The following is an 18,582-nucleotide window of genomic DNA, read 5'->3' as shown; positions in this document are numbered from 1 at the left end:
GGAGACTTCCCTAAGTGTCATAATTTGCATAAATAAAAAGAGAGAAGCGCTCAACCTGGGAACGAACAATAGCATAATAGCTTGTTCTATGGCTAGTTACCACCCTAGAAGCAGCCTCTTTTTGCTCAATATGTGCCTTTCACAGAAAAGAACTTTCCTGTAGCATATCAGTCTGATCCTGACTTCACAGTACAGTCCAGCCCCGAAATACCAGGCAATCCCTCTCTGAACAAGAGAAACAGCAAAACCCCAGATGTACGTTTCGGCCTATTGTGGGCCTCGTCAGTGAGGTGCAGCCATATCCCTCTAGGCACACTGAGCAACGGGTCCACGTCTGGATTCCCGCATCACACTTAGGGAGACTTCCCTAAGTGTCATAATTTGCATAAATAAAAAGAGAGAAGCGCTCAACCTGGGAACGAACAATAGCATAATAGCTTGTTCTATGGCTAGTTACCACCCTAGAAGCAGCCTCTTTTTGCTCAATATGTGCCTTTCACAGAAAAGAACTTTCCTGTAGCATATCAGTCTGATCCTGACTTCACAGTACAGTCCAGCCCCGAAATACCAGGCAATCCCTCTCTGAACAAGAGAAACAGCAAAACCCCAGACGTACGTTTCGGCCTATTGTGGGCCTCGTCAGTGAGGTGCAGCCATATCCCTCTAGGCACACTGAGCAACGGGTCCACGTCTGGATTCCCGCATCACACTTAGGGAGACTTCCCTAAGTGTCATAATTTGCATAAATAAAAAGAGAGAAGCGCTCAACCTGGGAACGAACAATAGCATAATAGCTTGTTCTATGGCTAGTTACCACCCTAGAAGCAGCCTCTTTTTGCTAAATATGTGCCTTTCACAGAAAAGAACTTTCCTGTAGCACATCAGTCTGATCCTGACTTCACAGTACAGTCCAGCCCCGAAATACCAGGCAATCCCTCTCTGAACAAGAGAAACAGCAAAACCCCAGACGTACGTTTCGGCCTATTGTGGGCCTCGTCAGTGAGGTGCAGCCATATCCCTCTAGGCACACTGAGCAACGGGTCCACGTCTGGATTCCCGCATCACACTTAGGGAGACTTCCCTAAGTGTCATAATTTGCATAAATAAAAAGAGAGAAGCGCTCAACCTGGGAACGAACAATAGCATAATAGCTTGTTCTATGGCTAGTCTGGGGTTTTGCTGTTTCTCTTGTTCAGAAAGGGATTGCCTGGTATTTCGGGGCTGGACTGTACTGTGAAGTCAGGATCAGACTGATATGCTACAGGAAAGTTCTTTTCTGTGAAAGGCACACATTGAGCAAAAAGAGGCTGCTTCTAGGGTGGTAACTAGCCATAGAACAAGCTATTATGCTATTGTTCGTTCCCAGGTTGAGCGCTTCTCTCTTTTAATGTATGCAAATTATGACACTTAGGGAAGTCTCCCTAAGTGTGATGCGGGAATCCAGACGTGGACCCGTTGCTCAGTGTACCTAGAGGGATATGGCTGCACCTCACTGACGAGGCCCACAATAGGCCCGAAACGTACGTCTGGGGTTTTGCTGTTTCTCTTGTTCAGAAAGGGATTGCCTGGTATTTCGGGGCTGGACTGTACTGTGAAGTCAGGATCAGACTGATATGCTACAGGAAAGTTATTTTCTGTGAAAGGCACACATTGAGCAAAAAGAGGCTGCTTCTAGGGTGGTAACTAGCCATAGAACAAGCTATTATGCTATTGTTCGTTCCCAGGTTGAGCGCTTCTCTCTTTTAATGTATGCAAATTATGACACTTAGGGAAGTCTCCCTAAGTGTGATGCGGGAATCCAGACGTGGACCCGTTGCTCAGTGTGCCTAGAGGGATATGGCTGGTATTTCGGGGCTGTACTGTACTGTGAAGTCAGGATCAGACTAATATGCTACAGGAAAGTTCTTTTCTGTGAAAGGCACACATTGAGCAAAAAGAGGCTGCTTCTAGGGTGGTAACTAGCCATAGAACAAGCTATTTTGCTATTGTACGTTCCCAGGTTGAGCGCTTCTCTCTTTTAATGTATGCAAATTATGACACTTAGGGAAGTCTCCCTAAGTGTGATGCGGGAATCCAGACGTGGACCCGTTGCTCAGTGTGCCTAGAGGGATATGGCTGCACCTCACTGACGAGGCCCACAATAGGCCGAAACGTACGTCTGGGATTTTGCTGTTTCTCTTGTTCAGAAAGGGATTGCCTGGTATTTCGGGGCTGGACTGTACTGTGAAGTCAGGATCAGACTGATATGCTACAGGAAAGTTCTTTTCTGTGAAAGGCACACATTGAGCAAAAAGAGGCTGCTTCTAGGGTGGTAACTAGCCATAGAACAAGCTATTATGCTATTGTTCGTTCCCAGGTTGAGCGCTTCTCTCTTTTAATGTATGCAAATTATGACACTTAGGGAAGTCTCCCTAAGTGTGATGCGGGAATCCAGACGTGGACCCGTTGCTCAGTGTGCCTAGAGGGATATGGCTGCACCTCACTGACGAGGCCCACAATAGGCCGAAACGTACGTCTGGGGTTTTGCTGTTTCTCTTGTTCAGAAAGGGATTGCCTGGTATTTCGGGGCTGGACTGTACTGTGAAGTCAGGATCAGACTGATATGCTACAGGAAAGTTCTTTTCTGTGAAAGGCACACATTGAGCAAAAAGAGGCTGCTTCTAGGGTGGTAACTAGCCATAGAACAAGCTATTATGCTATTGTTCGTTCCCAGGTTGAGCGCTTCTCTCTTTTAATGTATGCAAATTATGACACTTAGGGAAGTCTCCCTAAGTGTGATGCGGGAATCCAGACGTGGACCCGTTACTCAGTGTGCCTAGAGGGATATGGCTGCACCTCACTGACGAGGCCCACAATAGGCCCGAAACGTACGTCTGGGGTTTTGCTGTTTCTCTTGTTCAGAAAGGGATTGCCTGGTATTTCGGGGCTGGACTGTACTGTGAAGTCAGGATCAGACTGATATGCTACAGGAAAGTTATTTTCTGTGAAAGGCACACATTGAGCAAAAAGAGGCTGCTTCTAGGGTGGTAACTAGCCATAGAACAAGCTATTATGCTATTGTTCGTTCCCAGGTTGAGCGCTTCTCTCTTTTAATGTATGCAAATTATGACACTTAGGGAAGTCTCCCTAAGTGTGATGCGGGAATCCAGACGTGGACCCGTTGCTCAGTGTGCCTAGAGGGATATGGCTGCACCTCACTGACGAGGCCCACAATAGGCCCGAAACGTACGTCTGGGGTTTTGCTGTTTCTCTTGTTCAGAAAGGGATTGCCTGGTATTTCGGGGCTGGACTGTACTGTGAAGTCAGGATCAGACTGATATGCTACAGGAAAGTTCTTTTCTGTGAAAGGCACACATTGAGCAAAAAGAGGCTGCTTCTAGGGTGGTAACTAGCCATAGAACAAGCTATTATGCTATTGTTCGTTCCCAGGTTGAGCACTTCTCTCTTTTAATGTATGCAAATTATGACACTTAGGGAAGTCTCCCGAAGTGTGATGCGGGAATCCAGACGTGGACCCGTTGCTCAGTGTGCCTAGAGGGATATGGCTGCACCTCACTGATGAGGCCCACAATAGGCCGAAACGTACGTCTGGGGTTTTGCTGTTTCTCTTGTTCAGAAAGGGATTGCCTGGTATTTCGGGGCTGGACTGTACTGTGAAGTCAGGATCAGACTGATATGCTACAGGAAAGTTCTTTTCTGTGAAAGGCACACATTGAGCAAAAAGAGGCTGCTTCTAGGGTGGTAACTAGCCATAGAACAAGCTATTATGCTATTGTTCGTTCCCAGGTTGAGCGCTTCTCTCTTTTAATGTAGGAAGTGATATTTATCAGCTTTGCTTTGGTGCTCTTTGCCTCCCCCTGCTGGCCAGGAGTGATATTCCCAACAGTAATTAAGATGATTCCGTGGACTCACCGTGTCAAGAAATTAATAAATGTTAAGTAAGGTAAGCATAAATTTTGTTTTTGCAAAACATCTCCAGTTCAGTTAGGTGTTATGGTTGCCGAGCATGGACAGCCTGCTTCAAATCACCCCACAGATTTTCAATGATATTCAGGTCTGGGGACATTGTACTTGTTCCTCTGCATAAATGCCAGAGTAGATTTTGAGCAGTGTTTTGGTCCGTTGTCTTGTTGAAATATCCAACCCCGTTGTAACTTCAACTTTGTGACTGATTCCTCAACATTATTCTCAAGTATCTGCTGATATTGAGTGGAATCCATGCGACCCTCAACTTTAACAAGACTCCCAGTACCGGCACTGGCCACACAGCCCCACAGCATGATGGAACATCCACCAAATTTTACTGTGGGTAACAAGTGTTTATCTTGGAACGCTGTGTTCTTTTGCCGCCATGCATAATGCCTTTGTTATGACCAAATAACTTAATCTTTGTTTCATCAATCCACAGCACATTCTTCCAAAATGAAGCTGGCTTGTCCAAATGTGTGTTTGAATACCTCAAGCGAGTGTGGCGTGTGTGCAGAAAAGACTTCTTCCGCATCACTTTCCCATACAGCTTCTCCTTGTGCAAAGTGCGCTGAATTGTTGAACGATGCGCAGTAACACCATTTGCAGCAAGATGAAGTTGTAGGTGGTCTGTGGACTGTTTTTGACCGTTCTCACCATCCTTTGCCTCTCCGATATTTTACTTGGCCTGCCACTTCTGGTCTTAACAAGAACTGTGCCTGTGGTCTTCTTTTTCCTCACTATGTTCCTCACAGTGGACACTGACAGCTTAATTATCTGTGATTGCTTTTTGTAGCCTTCCCCTAAACCATAATGTGGAACAATCTTTGTTTTCAGGTCATTTGAGAGTTGTTTTGAGGCCCACATGTTGCCACTCTTCAGAGGAGAGTCAAAGAGAACAACAACTTTCAATTGGCCACCTTAAATACATTTTCTCATGATTGGATGCACCTGTCTATGAAGTTCAAGGCTTAATGGGCTCACCAAACCAATTGTGGGTTCCAATTAATCAGTTCTAGGTAATTACAGGTATTAAAATCAACAAAATGACGAGGGTGCCCAAATTTATGCACCTGTCTAATTTCGTTTTGATGCATATTGCACATTTTCTGTTAATCCAATAAATCTCATTTCACTACTTCGGTTATTTGATGGATCAAAATGAAATTGCTGATCCAAACATCCAATTATTTATAAATGAAAATTATGGAAATTGTCAGGGGTCCCTAAACTTTTGCATACAACTGTATATTTAAGGATATTTTTGGGTGCTGGGCTTTGTACAAATTAGTACTGTATACTTGTTTTTTGTATATTAAATAGACATTCTGGCGCAAAAAGTTAATGCTTTAAATTGTAAGAGAATAGATTTGTTGTATTACTGATCCTAATTTACTTTTGCCTATACTACAAGTCAAGTTCCCTGATTGCGCAAGGCCCATTACTTTGCATTTGGCCTTGAGCAACCAGTATAATTTGATTTGTTATTACAAGTAATTGGTTAAAAAATCAGTAATGGCTGAAACAGTTATATGAAAGTTGTAGAATAGTGGAGGAGAGAACATGGTGAGGGACAGCATGCCACTGGAATTCCATAATAGACTACAACAGATGACGACTTAGGATGGCAAAAATTATTTTTTTTGTGACATTTTTTTAAAGTAAATAATTGTAATCTTTTAAAGTATTTTTTAGTAAGTTTATTTTTATCACATAGGAGGTTTTTGGGGGTCTCAGGTTAGGGCTGAGTTTAGATTGGGGGGTTTGCTGGGGTCAGTAGTGGGGCAGATCCTAGATTGGGGTTTATTGGAGGGTCTTAGAGTAGTGGTTAGTTAATGTTAGGGGTTTTGTGCTGGGGGTCTTAGGTTAGAGTTTTATTTTAGGTGGAGTGGATATTAGGTTAGCAGTCATTTTAAGTAGGGGGTCTCGTAGTGCAGTCATCTTATACAATGGGTATTTACGTGGGGGGTTTAGAAGAAGGGCACTTGCATTGAGGTTTGTGGCAGTTTAGGAGATTTTTTTGTGTTGGGGTTGTGGCTTTTGAAAGGTTAATAACAGTTAGGTCTTTTTAGTGGTGCAATAAGGGTTGTTGTAATTTAGGGGTTAATAGTGCAACAGAGCAGTAGATAGATCAATAATTTTTATTTTTGTATTAATTAATTTAACTAATTCCCAATAATTTAAATATTGGATAAAATCAATACACTGTACATTCATTAAAGGGACATGATACCCAAATGTTGCAAGTAATGCAGAATATCTGTAAAAAGCTGACTAGAAAATATCACCTGAACATCTCTATGTAAAAAAGAAAGATATTTTACCTCAAAATGTCCTAAGTATTCACACCCCATTGTAAGGAATTTAAGCAGCAAATCAGTATGCCTGTCCCGGGACTATCAAGGGAGCGTGCCTCATGCACACTCATGTTATTTCCCTATTCAGTTTAAGGAAGTCTACTATGAAATCTCATGAGAGTTAAGTTAAATCTCATGAAATCACAGTAAAAGAGTTCATGACCTCAGCCCTGCTGATACTGATTGGCTGCTGTTCATTTTGTCCTTTTTTTTTTTTTTTACCTGCAGCTCAGATAACATTTTCCTGTTAGCCTTTTACAGTTATGTTGCATCACTAAGGATAAAGTATGAAGTAATGTTAGCACTTCCCTTCAGGTGCTCGCTGCCAGCTCCGGTTCTCCCAAACCATGTATAGAAGCAGAAAGTGTTGAAAGTGGCGGCTCTGTGTCACCTCCAGGGAACAAAGCTGCCCACGTTCTCTGAGTCAACCTTGTTGCTTTCACCTCCAAAATAAAAGAGCTCACAATAGTGTAGCAGATTTCAGACAATGTGGTAGGCACACAAACTGGTTATACCCACCATTTGTTCCAGAAATTGTTTTAACTTTATGCTCTTGATAAAGGCTTCTTTTAGCCGAAAGGCGTTGAGATGTATTTTAAATAAAACCAGAAGCTGCACCTGAAGACACCTTTGTGATGATTTTAAAAAAAAGGCTTATTTTAACTGCAATCTTGCGAGTATAACCAGTTTGTGCGCCTACCACATTGTCTGAAATCTGCTACACTATTGTGAACTCTTTTATTTTGCTACCTTTGACTTAGTGATTGCTTAGATCAATACAGGACCTCATGTATATCTATCTTCTGAGTGATCATAGTAAATGAGACCAGGTAAACATACTCATGATGTTTTTGAAGGGGTAGTCAAAGAACAATTCTGGTTGTCCCTTAAAACGGTATCTGTACAAATAAATTGTACACAGGCATGTAGGGCAAATTAAGGTTTGTATGTGTCTAATGAATACATTACATTTACAGCTTTTTCTGCTGCGCTGATGTGCTACATTGCTGTGAGATACAAAGTCTATAAACTCAGCCTCCTTCCCACCTAGATGTATGTCCTACCCCTCATTAGAAAGAAGTTCTCATTTGATTATCATTGAGAAAATATAACAATTAGGTTATCCACTAGACATAGGCCAATTGGTTTAGCATAATTTAGTAATTCATCAATTAAATTTTAATTTAAAATAAGAAAAAATGCAAATATCTGGTAAAAAAACTATGCAATATAATGGAGGAGTTCTCTGATAGAGCATCTCTGTACCCACAATATACTTTAACCCACGTTTTCAGATTGGGACCTTCCAGGCTTAAAGGGCCACTAATTACAGTTGAATTGAATATTTGGCAAATACACAATAAAATGACAATGTAATAACACTTACTTTGAATTTGAAATGAGTAGTAGAACATTTTCTGTTAAAATTCAAGTGAATCCAATATGTCCTCCCTCTGTATCATGTGATAGTTGTCATCCAATCACAAAATGTATACACGTATATACTGTGCACTTTTGCACATGATCAGTAGGAGCTGCAGCCTCAGAAAGTGTGCATATAAAAAGATTGTGCACATTTTGATGATTGAAGTATATTGGAAAGTTTTTTATTTTGTTATTGCCTGCTTTATCTGAAACTTGTAATAACTGTCAGTTATTGATGGCACTTTAGAAATACTTGCAATCTGTGACCTATAATAGACCACTTACAAATGTTGTGTTTAGCCTCTTGCCTTCATTTTTATTATAAGTTAAAGTTTAGATAAGTTATGTCAGTGTTCTATTTTATTAAAGGACCATTTAATGCAGTAGAATTGCATAATTAACAAGTACATAATTAAAAGACAATGCAATAACACCTATTCTAAATTTCAAATAAGCAGTAGATTTATTTTTTTCTGACTAATTTATTTTTCTCACATTTTCCGGCCCACTGTATCTTGTGACAGACATCAGCCAATCACAGACAAGTATACATAATACCCTGTGCACTTGTGCACATGCTCAGTAGTATCTTGTTCCTCAGAAAGTGTGATTATAAAAATACTGTGCAAAATGTAATAATAGAAGAAAATTGGAAAGTGTCTTAAAACTGCATGCTCTTTCTGAATCATAAAGGTCTATGTTGACTTGAGTTGAGTGTCCCTTTAAGGTAATATATATTCTTTTGATAGCAGAATATGATATTAAACTGTTTTACATTGTTTTAGGTTAAATGATGGAACCATGGCCCTTGTTGTTGTACGAAATACTTCAAGAACAGAATTTGTGAGGCATTTGAAACGATACGCAACACTAAAAGATCAGGTACCAGTACACAATTAATGCAATGAAGAACAGACAGATTTGTAGGATTTTGATCCTTGTGTTCTTACAAGCAGACTTTAGCTTTCTGCTGTGTCACAATAAATTAGCTGTTATAAAGCTGATATTCTACAAATCACCAATCAGACTAATGCAGCTTAGTCCATAAAGGGCTATTTTAAGCCAAGGGGTTATTACTTGTGTCTATGGACTTAAGCTTATGTGTCCTTAACTCCAAATTAATATTGGGCTTTTAGTTTCTTAACAAAATCAGAATATATACATTAGATTGTTCATGATTTGTCATATAGTGCTATTGTGAAAACAAAATGTATCTTCATCATTTAGATATGTTTGTATTACAAGAAATAAGCTGATTTTTCACATTTGGTTAGGTAACTTGTCATTAAAACAACTATCATGCTTTGAGACATCTTCACAATGTACTTTTGTGCAGTTTTAATTAAATGTGGGGGTTTTTTAGGAACATTGTTTACCAATTTTTATTCATTCCAAATATAATTTTAACTAAATCAGATTGCATTATTTTTCCTTCCTAATGTTTATATTTCCGATCATATGAATGAGAAACACACTATTTACATTCCATCTTAGCTTACTGATGTACATTCCTATTAGAAATAATGTTGAGCAAATTGTAAGGACACCATTACAATTTTTTTAGGGAGAAAAATTCCTAAATAGTCCTAAAATCACCCCTGTCTAGAATTCTAAATATATGTCATCATACCCACACCTCCACCATATTATCTCATTCTCAGCTCTACTGAGATCTTATCTCATCTACCTTGGCCTCCTTTGTTGCTTTAATAATACTGGGGTCAATTTTAATAATTCATTATTTGATATAGTAAAAATGGGAATGCAGTCACAATGTTTTTGAGTCAGCTGGGCTTGATAACTGTCATGAGATTTAGGGGCCGATTTATTAAATGTCGGAGGGAAATGATCCGCTATCGGCATTTATCATTGCACAAGCATTTCTAGTGAACTGCTTGTGCAATGCCGCCCCATGCACATCGTGGCCAAACGGCCACTAGCAGGGGGCGTCAATCATCCCGATTGTATCCAATCACGATGATTGCTGTCTGCCACTTCAGAGGTGGCAGATGAGTTAAGGAGCAGCGGTCTTAAGAACGCTGCTTCTTAACTCTGAACTCCAGAAGGCTCACACAGAATACGCAGCATTGACTGCTTCATAAACCTTGATCTCCATTTTCCCACAATGGCACCATGAACTACTGATGATGGATGCCAAACAGATAACCATACAAATCTAAAATGGTGGATTTGTGGTCTTTTTTCCTTATCCTACATCCATATCACCTCCTCAGCCAATAAGAAATGTTGACAACATGACCAACATGCAACATGGCCCCTATCAGTGAGTGATCCCTTTTATAGGTGTTAATTGTGTTAATTAAATACATGTGTATGTGACTTTAATTAAATACATTGTTATTGATATCTGTATTGATTTTGCAGCTGTCAATATCTTGTAGATATGTTTTATTCATGTGTTACATTTACATATGGATGATGACAATGTAATCTGTATCATTTACTATTTGGCGCAAATCATTTGTCATCACAAAGGGCCGTTGCTGCCGTTGACATGGGCAGTGCCATCTTGTTTTTATGGTGTGAGCATGAACAGATGGTTGGCCAATTTAATCTGTCACTCTTTGATTTTTGAGCATTTATCAATGGCCTTTAGCTGCTGAACTCAATGTTTCCATTTTGTGGTAAATATTAAGTCAGTGACTTGTTGTTATGTGGATTGTTATTGCACAAGTTGTCAGTGCATGGTATGGGTGAATTTACTGTTATCCACTCAGATCCAATTCATTTTTTTCAGGCCCAAAATTGTGTTATGATTTTGATTGTGATTACCCTAATGGGGTGTATCCGAAGCCATAAAATAGCAAATAAACATAATTAGACTGGAATCAACCCCAATATTACTTGTCAAACTGGGGGAAAGCCTCATAATGCCTCGAGATAAGATTTTTTTAACAGCAGAAGCATGTCTGTGCTTGTAGCAGATAATGCTACACATAATATTATTCTACATTACTGGGTCAAATAATCAAGTTTGAATATTTTCTCAAATTATTATTTTCTTTAGCTTTTAACTTTCTGTGTGATATGCAAAGCAGACATGCTGTTAGAATGCTGTTTAATAAGACGCAAAAGCTAAAGTGGATCCTAATATAGATGTTTATTACTACATTATAATACTTCTTAAAAGGACAAAATAATGTTGTTATGATAGAAGTTCAATTTAAAAATATGTTGCTGCATTTAAAAAAAATAAAACTAAGGAAGTTTAAATTGATTCAGTAAAAGGCAGTCATGGGTGTGCACAACCTTTCCCTAAGCCCTTAGGGCCCATGAGCATCCACAAGGGAGGGCAAGAGGGGGCATTTATCCCCTCTAAATTTTCCTCCCCACCTGGAGTAAAACCGCAGGGAGCAAAAAGACATTTGAATGTTTCTATGTCTTTTAATTCTCTGAATGTAGTTCAGTGCAGTATTTTGGGAGTTACAAAGCATTCTGCAATTTATAGTTCACTATTTCCCTCTCAGTATTGTGCCACTGTATTTCTGAACTCCCAGCATACATTGTACATTTATTTCCCTCCCTCTCTTGAGCTGGTGCTTTCATGAAGGAACGCTTCATAGTAAATGGGTGATATGTAAGCCTGTTCTTATATAAAATCACTAACCATGTTGCTCTTTACTTGTAATTAAATTTGCATTTCTGAGATATTGCTGGAAATAAGAATAAATCAGACAAGATGTATACTGGTCTGTATGTATGAGGAACATGGTTAACTTTCTTGATTAGGGCTATTTGTCTTACATTTTCCATTTTAATAGTATTATTTTCTTGTTCGGCACTTGGCTTGTTAACTGCTTCACACCTCTGCACATACACAAGTGTTCATGTGTGAAAAAACAAGACCCTCATAATCAGCCAGCACTAGGGAAAGTCAGATCAGTTTGCAGTTACAGCTACAAATTTTTTAGTTTTTTTCTCTCTTTTTTTTTTTAAGGAACCTGAAGGAGAACTGTCTGTGATTGTTACCCTTATTCTGTTCTGGGCATATTGATCCTTTTACACAGGCTCTCCCTATTTACGATATTTGTAAACAGGAGGAAAAGTTTTATACCCAGGTTGTGTGGTTCCTATATTTGACATCAGTATCTACTGCAGTCACCTGTGCTCTCCTCTCACATGCCACCTGTCTTTTTTACATACTGTGGTACTCACCTGTACTCTCCTCTCACATGCCACCTGTCTTTTTTACATACTGTGGTACTCACCTCTGCTCTCCTCTCACATGCTGCCTGTCTTTTTACATACTGTGGTACTCACCTCTGCTCTCCTCTCACATGCTGCTGTCTTTTTACATACTGTGGTACTCACCTCTGCTCTCCTCTCACATGCTGCTGTCTTTTTACATACTGTGGTACTCACCTCTGCTCTCCTCTCACATGCCACCTGTCTTTTTTACATACTGTGGTACTCACCTGTACTCTCCTCTCACATGCCACCTGTCTTTTTTACATACTGTGGTACTCACCTCTGCTCTCCTCTCACATGCTGCCTGTCTTTTTACATACTGTGGTACTCACCTCTGCTCTCCTCTCACATGCTGCTGTCTTTTTACATACTGTGGTACTCACCACTGCTCTCCTCTCACATGCTCCTGTCTTTTTACATACTGTGGTACTCACCTGTGCTCTCCTCTCACATGCCACCTGTCTTTTTTACATACTGTGGTACTCACCTCTGCTCTCCTCTCACATGCTGCCTGTCTTTTTAGATACTGTGGTACTCACCTCTGCTCTCCTCTCACATGCTGCTGTCTTTTTAGATACTGTGGTACTCACCTCTGCTCTCCTCTCACATGCCGCTGTCTTTTTACATACTGTGGTACTCACCACTGCTCTCCTCTCACATGCTCCTGTCTTTTTACATACTGTGGTACTCACCTGTGCTCTCCTCTCACATGCTCCTGTCTTTTTACATACTGTGGTACTCACCTGTGCTCTCCTCTCACATGCTCCTGTCTTTTTACCTACTGTAGTACTCACCTGTGCTCTCCTCTCACATGCTCCTGTCTTTTTACCTACTGTGGTACTCACCTGTGTTTTCATCTCACATGCTGCTGTCTTTTTACATACTGTGGTACTCACCTCTGCTCTCCTCTCACATGCTGCTGTCTTTTTACATACTGTGGTACTCACCTGTGCTCTCCTCTCACATGCTACCTGTCTTTTTACATACTGTAGTACTCACCTGTTCTCTCCTCTCACATGCTACCTGTCTTTTTACATATTGTGGTACTCTCCTGTGCTCTCCTCTCACATGCTGCTGTCTTTTTACATACTGTGGTACTCACCTGTGCTCTCCTCTCACATGCTGCTGTCTTTTTACATACTGTGGTACTCACCTGTGCTCTCCTCTCACATGCTGTGTGTCTTTTTACATATTGTGGTACTCACCTGTGCTCTCCTCTCACATGCTGTGTGTCTTTTTACATACTGTGGTACTCACCTGTGCTCTCCTCTCACATGCTGTGTGCAAATCTACTGTGTTGACTGGTCCTTTAACTACCCCTTAGACTATACAATTCTGTGTGTGCATGCTCATTTAACTACCCCTTAGACTATACAATTCTGTGTGTGCATGCTCATTTAACTACTACTTAGACTACACAATTCTGTGTGTGCCTGCTCATTTAACTACCCCTTAGTTAGACAATACAATTTCTCCAACATAGGTGTGTCCGGTCCACGGCGTCATCCTTACTTGTGGGATATTCTCTTCCCCAACAGGAAATGGCAAAGAGCCCAGCAAAGCTGGTCACATGATCCCTCCTAGGCTCCGCCTACCCCAGTCATTCTCTTTGCCGTTGTACAGGCAACATCTCCACGGAGATGGCTTAGAGTTTTTTAGTGTTTAACTGTAGTTTTTATTATTCAATCAAGAGTTTGTTATTTTGAAATAGTGCTGGTATGTACTATTTACTCAGAAACAGAAAAGAGATGAAGATTTCTGTTTGTATGAGGAAAATGATTTTAGCACCGTAACTAAAATCCATGGCTGTTCCACACAGGACTGTTGAGAGCAATTAACTTCAGTTGGGGGAACAGTGTGCAGTCTCTTACTGCTTGAGGTATGACACATTCTAACAAGACGATGTAATGCTGGAAGCTGTCATTTTCCCTATGGGATCCGGTAAGCCATGTTTATTAAGATAGTAAATAAGGGCTTCACAAGGGCTTATTAAGACTGTAGACTTTTTCTGGGCTAAATCGATTCATTATTAACACATATTTAGCCTTGAGGAATCATTTATTCTGGGTATTTTGATATGATTATATCGGCAGGCACTGTTTTAGACACCTTATTCTTTAGGGGCTTTCCCTAATCATAGTCAGAGCCTCATTTTCGCGCCGGTATGGCGCACTTGTTTTTGAGGACAGCATGGCATGCAGCTGCATGTGTGTGGAGCTCTGATACATAGAAAAGTCTTTCTGAAGGCATCATTTGGTATCGTATTCCCCTTTGGGCTTGGTTGGGTCTCAGCAAAGCAGATTCCAGGGACTGTAAAGGGGTTAAATATAAAAACGGCTCCGGTTCCGTTATTTTAAGGGTTAAAGCTTCCAAATTTGGTGTGCAATACTTTTAAGGCTTTAAGACACTGTGGTGAAATTTTGGTGAATTTTGAACAATTCCTTCATACTTTTTCGCAATTGCAATAATAAAGTGTGTTTAGTTTAAAATTTAAAGTGACAGTAACGGTTTTATTTTAAAACGTTTTTTGTGCTTTGTTATCAAGTTTATGCCTGTTTAACATGTCTGAACTACCAGATAGATTGTGTTCTGACTGTGGGGAAACCAAGGTTCCTTCTCATTTAACTATATGTATTTTATGTCATAAAAAAATTTAGTAAAAATGATGCCCAAGATGATTCCTCAAGTGAGGGGAGTAAGCATGGTACTGCATCATCCCCTCCTTCGTCTACACCAGTCTTGCCCATACAGGAGGCCCCTAGTACATCTAGTGCGCCAATACTCCTTACTATGCAACATTTAACGGCTGTAATGGATAATTCTATCAAAAACATTTTAGCCAATATGCCCACTTATCAGCGAAAGCGCGACTGCTCTGTTTTAGAAAATTCTGTAGAGCATGAGAACGCTGATGATATGGTTTCTGAAGGGCCCCTACACCAGTCTGAGGGGGCCAGGGAGGTTTTGTCTGAGGGAGAAATTTCAGATTCAGGAAACATTTCTCAACAAGCTGAACCTGATGTGATTACCTTTAAATTTAAGTTGGAACATCTCCGCGCTCTGCTTAAGGAGGTGTTATCCAATTTGGATGATTGTGATTATCTGGTCATTCCAGAACCACTATGTAAAATGGAAAAGTTCTTAGAGGCCCCGGGGCCCCCCGAAGCTTTTCCTATATCCAAGCGGGTGGCGTACATTGTTAGTAAAGAATGGGACAGGCCCGGTATTCCTTTAGTACCTCCCCCCATATTTAAAAAATTGTTTTCCTATAGTCGACCCCAGAAAGGACTGATGGCAGACAGTCCCCAAGGTCGAGGGGGCGGTTTCTACTCTACACAAGCGCGCCACTATACCCATAGAAGATAGTTGTGCTTTCCAAGATCCTATGGATAAAAAATTAGAAGGTCTGCTAAAAAAGATGTTTGTTCAGCAAGGTTCCCTTCTACAACCAATTGCATGCATTGTCCCTGTCACTGCAGCCGCGTGTTTCTAGTTTGATGAGCTAGGAAAGGCGATTATTAGTAATTCTTCTTCTTATGAGGAGATTATGGACAGAATTCGTGCTCTTAAATTGGCTAATTCTTTCACCCTAGACGCCACCTTGCAATTGGCTAGGATAGCGGAGAAAAAATTCTGGGTTTGCTATTGTGGCGCAGAGCGCTTTGGTTAAAATCTTGGGCAGCGGATGCGTCTTCCAAGAACAAATTGCTTGACATTCCTTTCAAGGGGAAAACACTCTTTGGCCCTGACTTGAAAGAGATTATCTCTGATATCACTGGGGGCAAGGGCCACGCCCTTCCTCAGGATAGGTCTTTTCAAGACCAAAAATAAACCTAAGTTTCGTCCCTTTCGCAGAAACGGATCAGCCCCAAGGGCTACGTCCTCTAAGCAGGAAGGTAATACTTCTCAAGCCAATCCAGCCTGGAGACCTATGCAAGGCTGGAACAAAGGAAAGCAGGCCAGGAAACCTGCCACTGCTACCAAGACAGCATGAAATGCGGGCCCCCGATCCGGGACCGGATCTGGTGGGGGGCAGACTCTCTCTCTTCGCTCAGGCTTGGGCAAGAGATGTTCTGGATCCTTGGGCGCTAGAAATAGTCTCCCAAGGTTATTCTCTGGAGTTCAAGGGGCTTCCTCCAAGGGGGAGGTTCCACAGGTCTCAGTTGTCTTCAGACCACATAAGAAGACAGGCATTCTTACATTGGGTAGAAGACCTGCTAAAAATGGGAGTGATTCATCCTGTTCCATTAGGAGAACAAGGGATGGGGTTCTACTCCAATCTGTTCATAGTTCCCAAAAAAGAGGGAACGTTCAGACCAATCTTAGATCTCAAGATCTTGAACAAGTTTCTCAAGGTTCCATCGTTCAAGATGGAAACCATTCGAACACTTCTTCCTTCCATCCAGGAAGGTCAATTCATGACCAAGGTGGATTTCAAGGATGCGTATCTACATATTCCTATCCACAAGGAACATCATCGGTTCCTAAGGTTTGCATTCCTGGACAAGCATTTCCAGTTCGTGGCATTTTCTTTCGGATTAGCCACTGCTCCTAGGATTTTCTCATAGGTACTAGGGTCCCTTCTGGCGGTGCTAAGACCAAGGGGCATTGCTGTAGTACCTTACTTGGACGACATTCTGATTCGAGCGTCGTCCCTTCCTCAAGTAAAGGCTCACACGGACATTGTCCTGGCCTTTCTCAGATCTCACGGATGGAAAGTGAACGTGGAAAAGAGTTCTCTATCTCCGTCAACGAGGGTTCCCTTCTTGGGAACTATAATAGACTCCTTAGAAATGAGGATTTTTCTGACAGAAGCCAGAAAAACAAAACTTCTAGACTCTTGTCGGATACTTCATTCCGTTCCTCTTCCTTCCATAGCGCAGTGCATGGAAGTGATAGGTTTGATGGTAGCGGCAATGGACATAGTTCCTTTTGTGCGCATTCATCTAAGACCATTACAACTGTTCATGCTCAGTCAGTGGAATGGGGACTATTCAGACTTGTCTCCGAAGATACAAGCAAATCAGAGGACCAGAGACTCATTCCGTTGGTGGCTGTCCCTGGACAACCTGTCACAAGGGATGACCTTCCGCAGACCAGAGTGGGTCATTGTCACGACCGACGCCAGTCTGATGGGCTGGGGCGCGGTCTGGGGATCCCTGAAAGCTCAGGGTCTTTGGTCTCGGGTAGAATCTCTTCTACCGATAAATATTCTGGAACTGAGAGCGATATTCAATGCTCTCAAAGCTTGGCCTCAGCTAGCGAGGGCCAAGTTCATACATCAACCATCAGGGGGGAACAAGGAGTTCCCTAGCGATGGAAGAAGTGACCAAAATCATTCTATGGGCGGAGTCTCACTCCTGCCACCTGTCTGCTATCCACATCCCAGGAGTGGAAAATTGGGAAGCGGATTTTCTGAGTCGTCAGACATTGCATCCGGGGGAGTGGGAACTCCATCCGGAAATCTTTGCCCAAGTCACTCAACCGTGGGGCATTCCAGACATGGATCTGATGGCCTCTCGTCAGAACTTCAGAGTTCCTTACTACGGGTACAGATCCAGGGATCCCAAGGCGGCTCTAGTGGATGCACTAGTAGCACCTTGGACCTTCAAACTAGCTTATGTGTTCCCGCCGTTTCCTCTCATCCCCAGGCTGGTAGCCAGGATCAATCAGGAGAGGGCGTCGGTGATTTTGATAGCTCCTGCGTGGCCACGCAGGACTTGGTATGCAGATCTGGTGAATATGTCATCGGCTCCACCATGGAAGCTACCTTTGAGAGACCTTCTTGTTCTAGGTCCGTTCGACCCACTCCAGCTGACTGCTTGGAGATTGAACGCTTGATCTTATCAAAGCGAGGGTTCTCAGATTCTGTTATTAATACTCTTGTTCAGGCCTGAAAGCCTGTAACCAGAAAAATTACCACATAATTTGGTATATCTGTTGGTGGGAATCTGCAGGATTCCCTTGGGACAAGGTTAAGATTCCTAAGAGTCTATCCTTCCTTCGAGAAGGATTGGAAAAAGGATTATCTGCAAGTTCCTTGATGGGACAGATTTCTGCCTTGTCTGTGTTACTTCACAAAAAGCTGGCAGCTGTGCCAGATGTTCTAGCCTTTGTTCAGGCTCTGGTTAGAATCAAGCCTGTTTACAAAATTTTGACTCCTCCTTGGAGTCTCAACCTAGTTCTTTCAGTTCTTCAGGGGGTTCCGTTTGAACCCTTACATTCCGTTGATATTAAGTTATTATCTTGGAAAGTTTTGTTTTTGGTTGCAATTTCTTCTGCTAGAAGAGTTTCAGAATTATCTGCTCTGCAGTGTTCTTCTCCTTATCTGGTGTTCCATGCAGATAAGGTGGTTTTGCGTACTAAACCTGGTTTTCTTCCAAAAGTTGTTTCTAACAAAAACATTAACCAGGAGATAGTTGTGCCTTCTTTGTGTCCTAATCCAGTTTCAAAGAAGGAACGTTTGTTGCACAACTTGGATGTAGTTCGTGCTCTCAAATTTTACTTAGCAGCTACTAAGGATTTCAGACAAACTTTGTCTTTGTTTGTTGTTTATTCTGGTAAACGGAGAGGTCAAAAAGCAACTTCTACCTCTCTCTCCTTCTGGATTAAAAGCATTATCCGA

The 18,582-nt window shown here is 41.5% G+C and overlaps 1 protein-coding gene across 1 annotated transcript in view; it reads left to right on the top strand.

Moving 5' to 3' along the window:
- Positions 1-18,582, top strand: part of CERKL (ceramide kinase like) — a 618,864-nt gene that overhangs the window by 539,324 nt on the left and 60,958 nt on the right. The window contains 1 exon segment of the mRNA XM_053698522.1: positions 8,534-8,630. Within this exon segment, the coding sequence (XP_053554497.1) occupies positions 8,534-8,630 (97 nt within the window).

This window comes from Bombina bombina, chromosome 1 (genome assembly GCF_027579735.1).
Source record: "Bombina bombina isolate aBomBom1 chromosome 1, aBomBom1.pri, whole genome shotgun sequence".
NCBI classification, from domain to species: Eukaryota; Metazoa; Chordata; class Amphibia; order Anura; family Bombinatoridae; genus Bombina; species Bombina bombina.
This window is presented reverse-complemented; position numbering and strand designations above follow the sequence as displayed.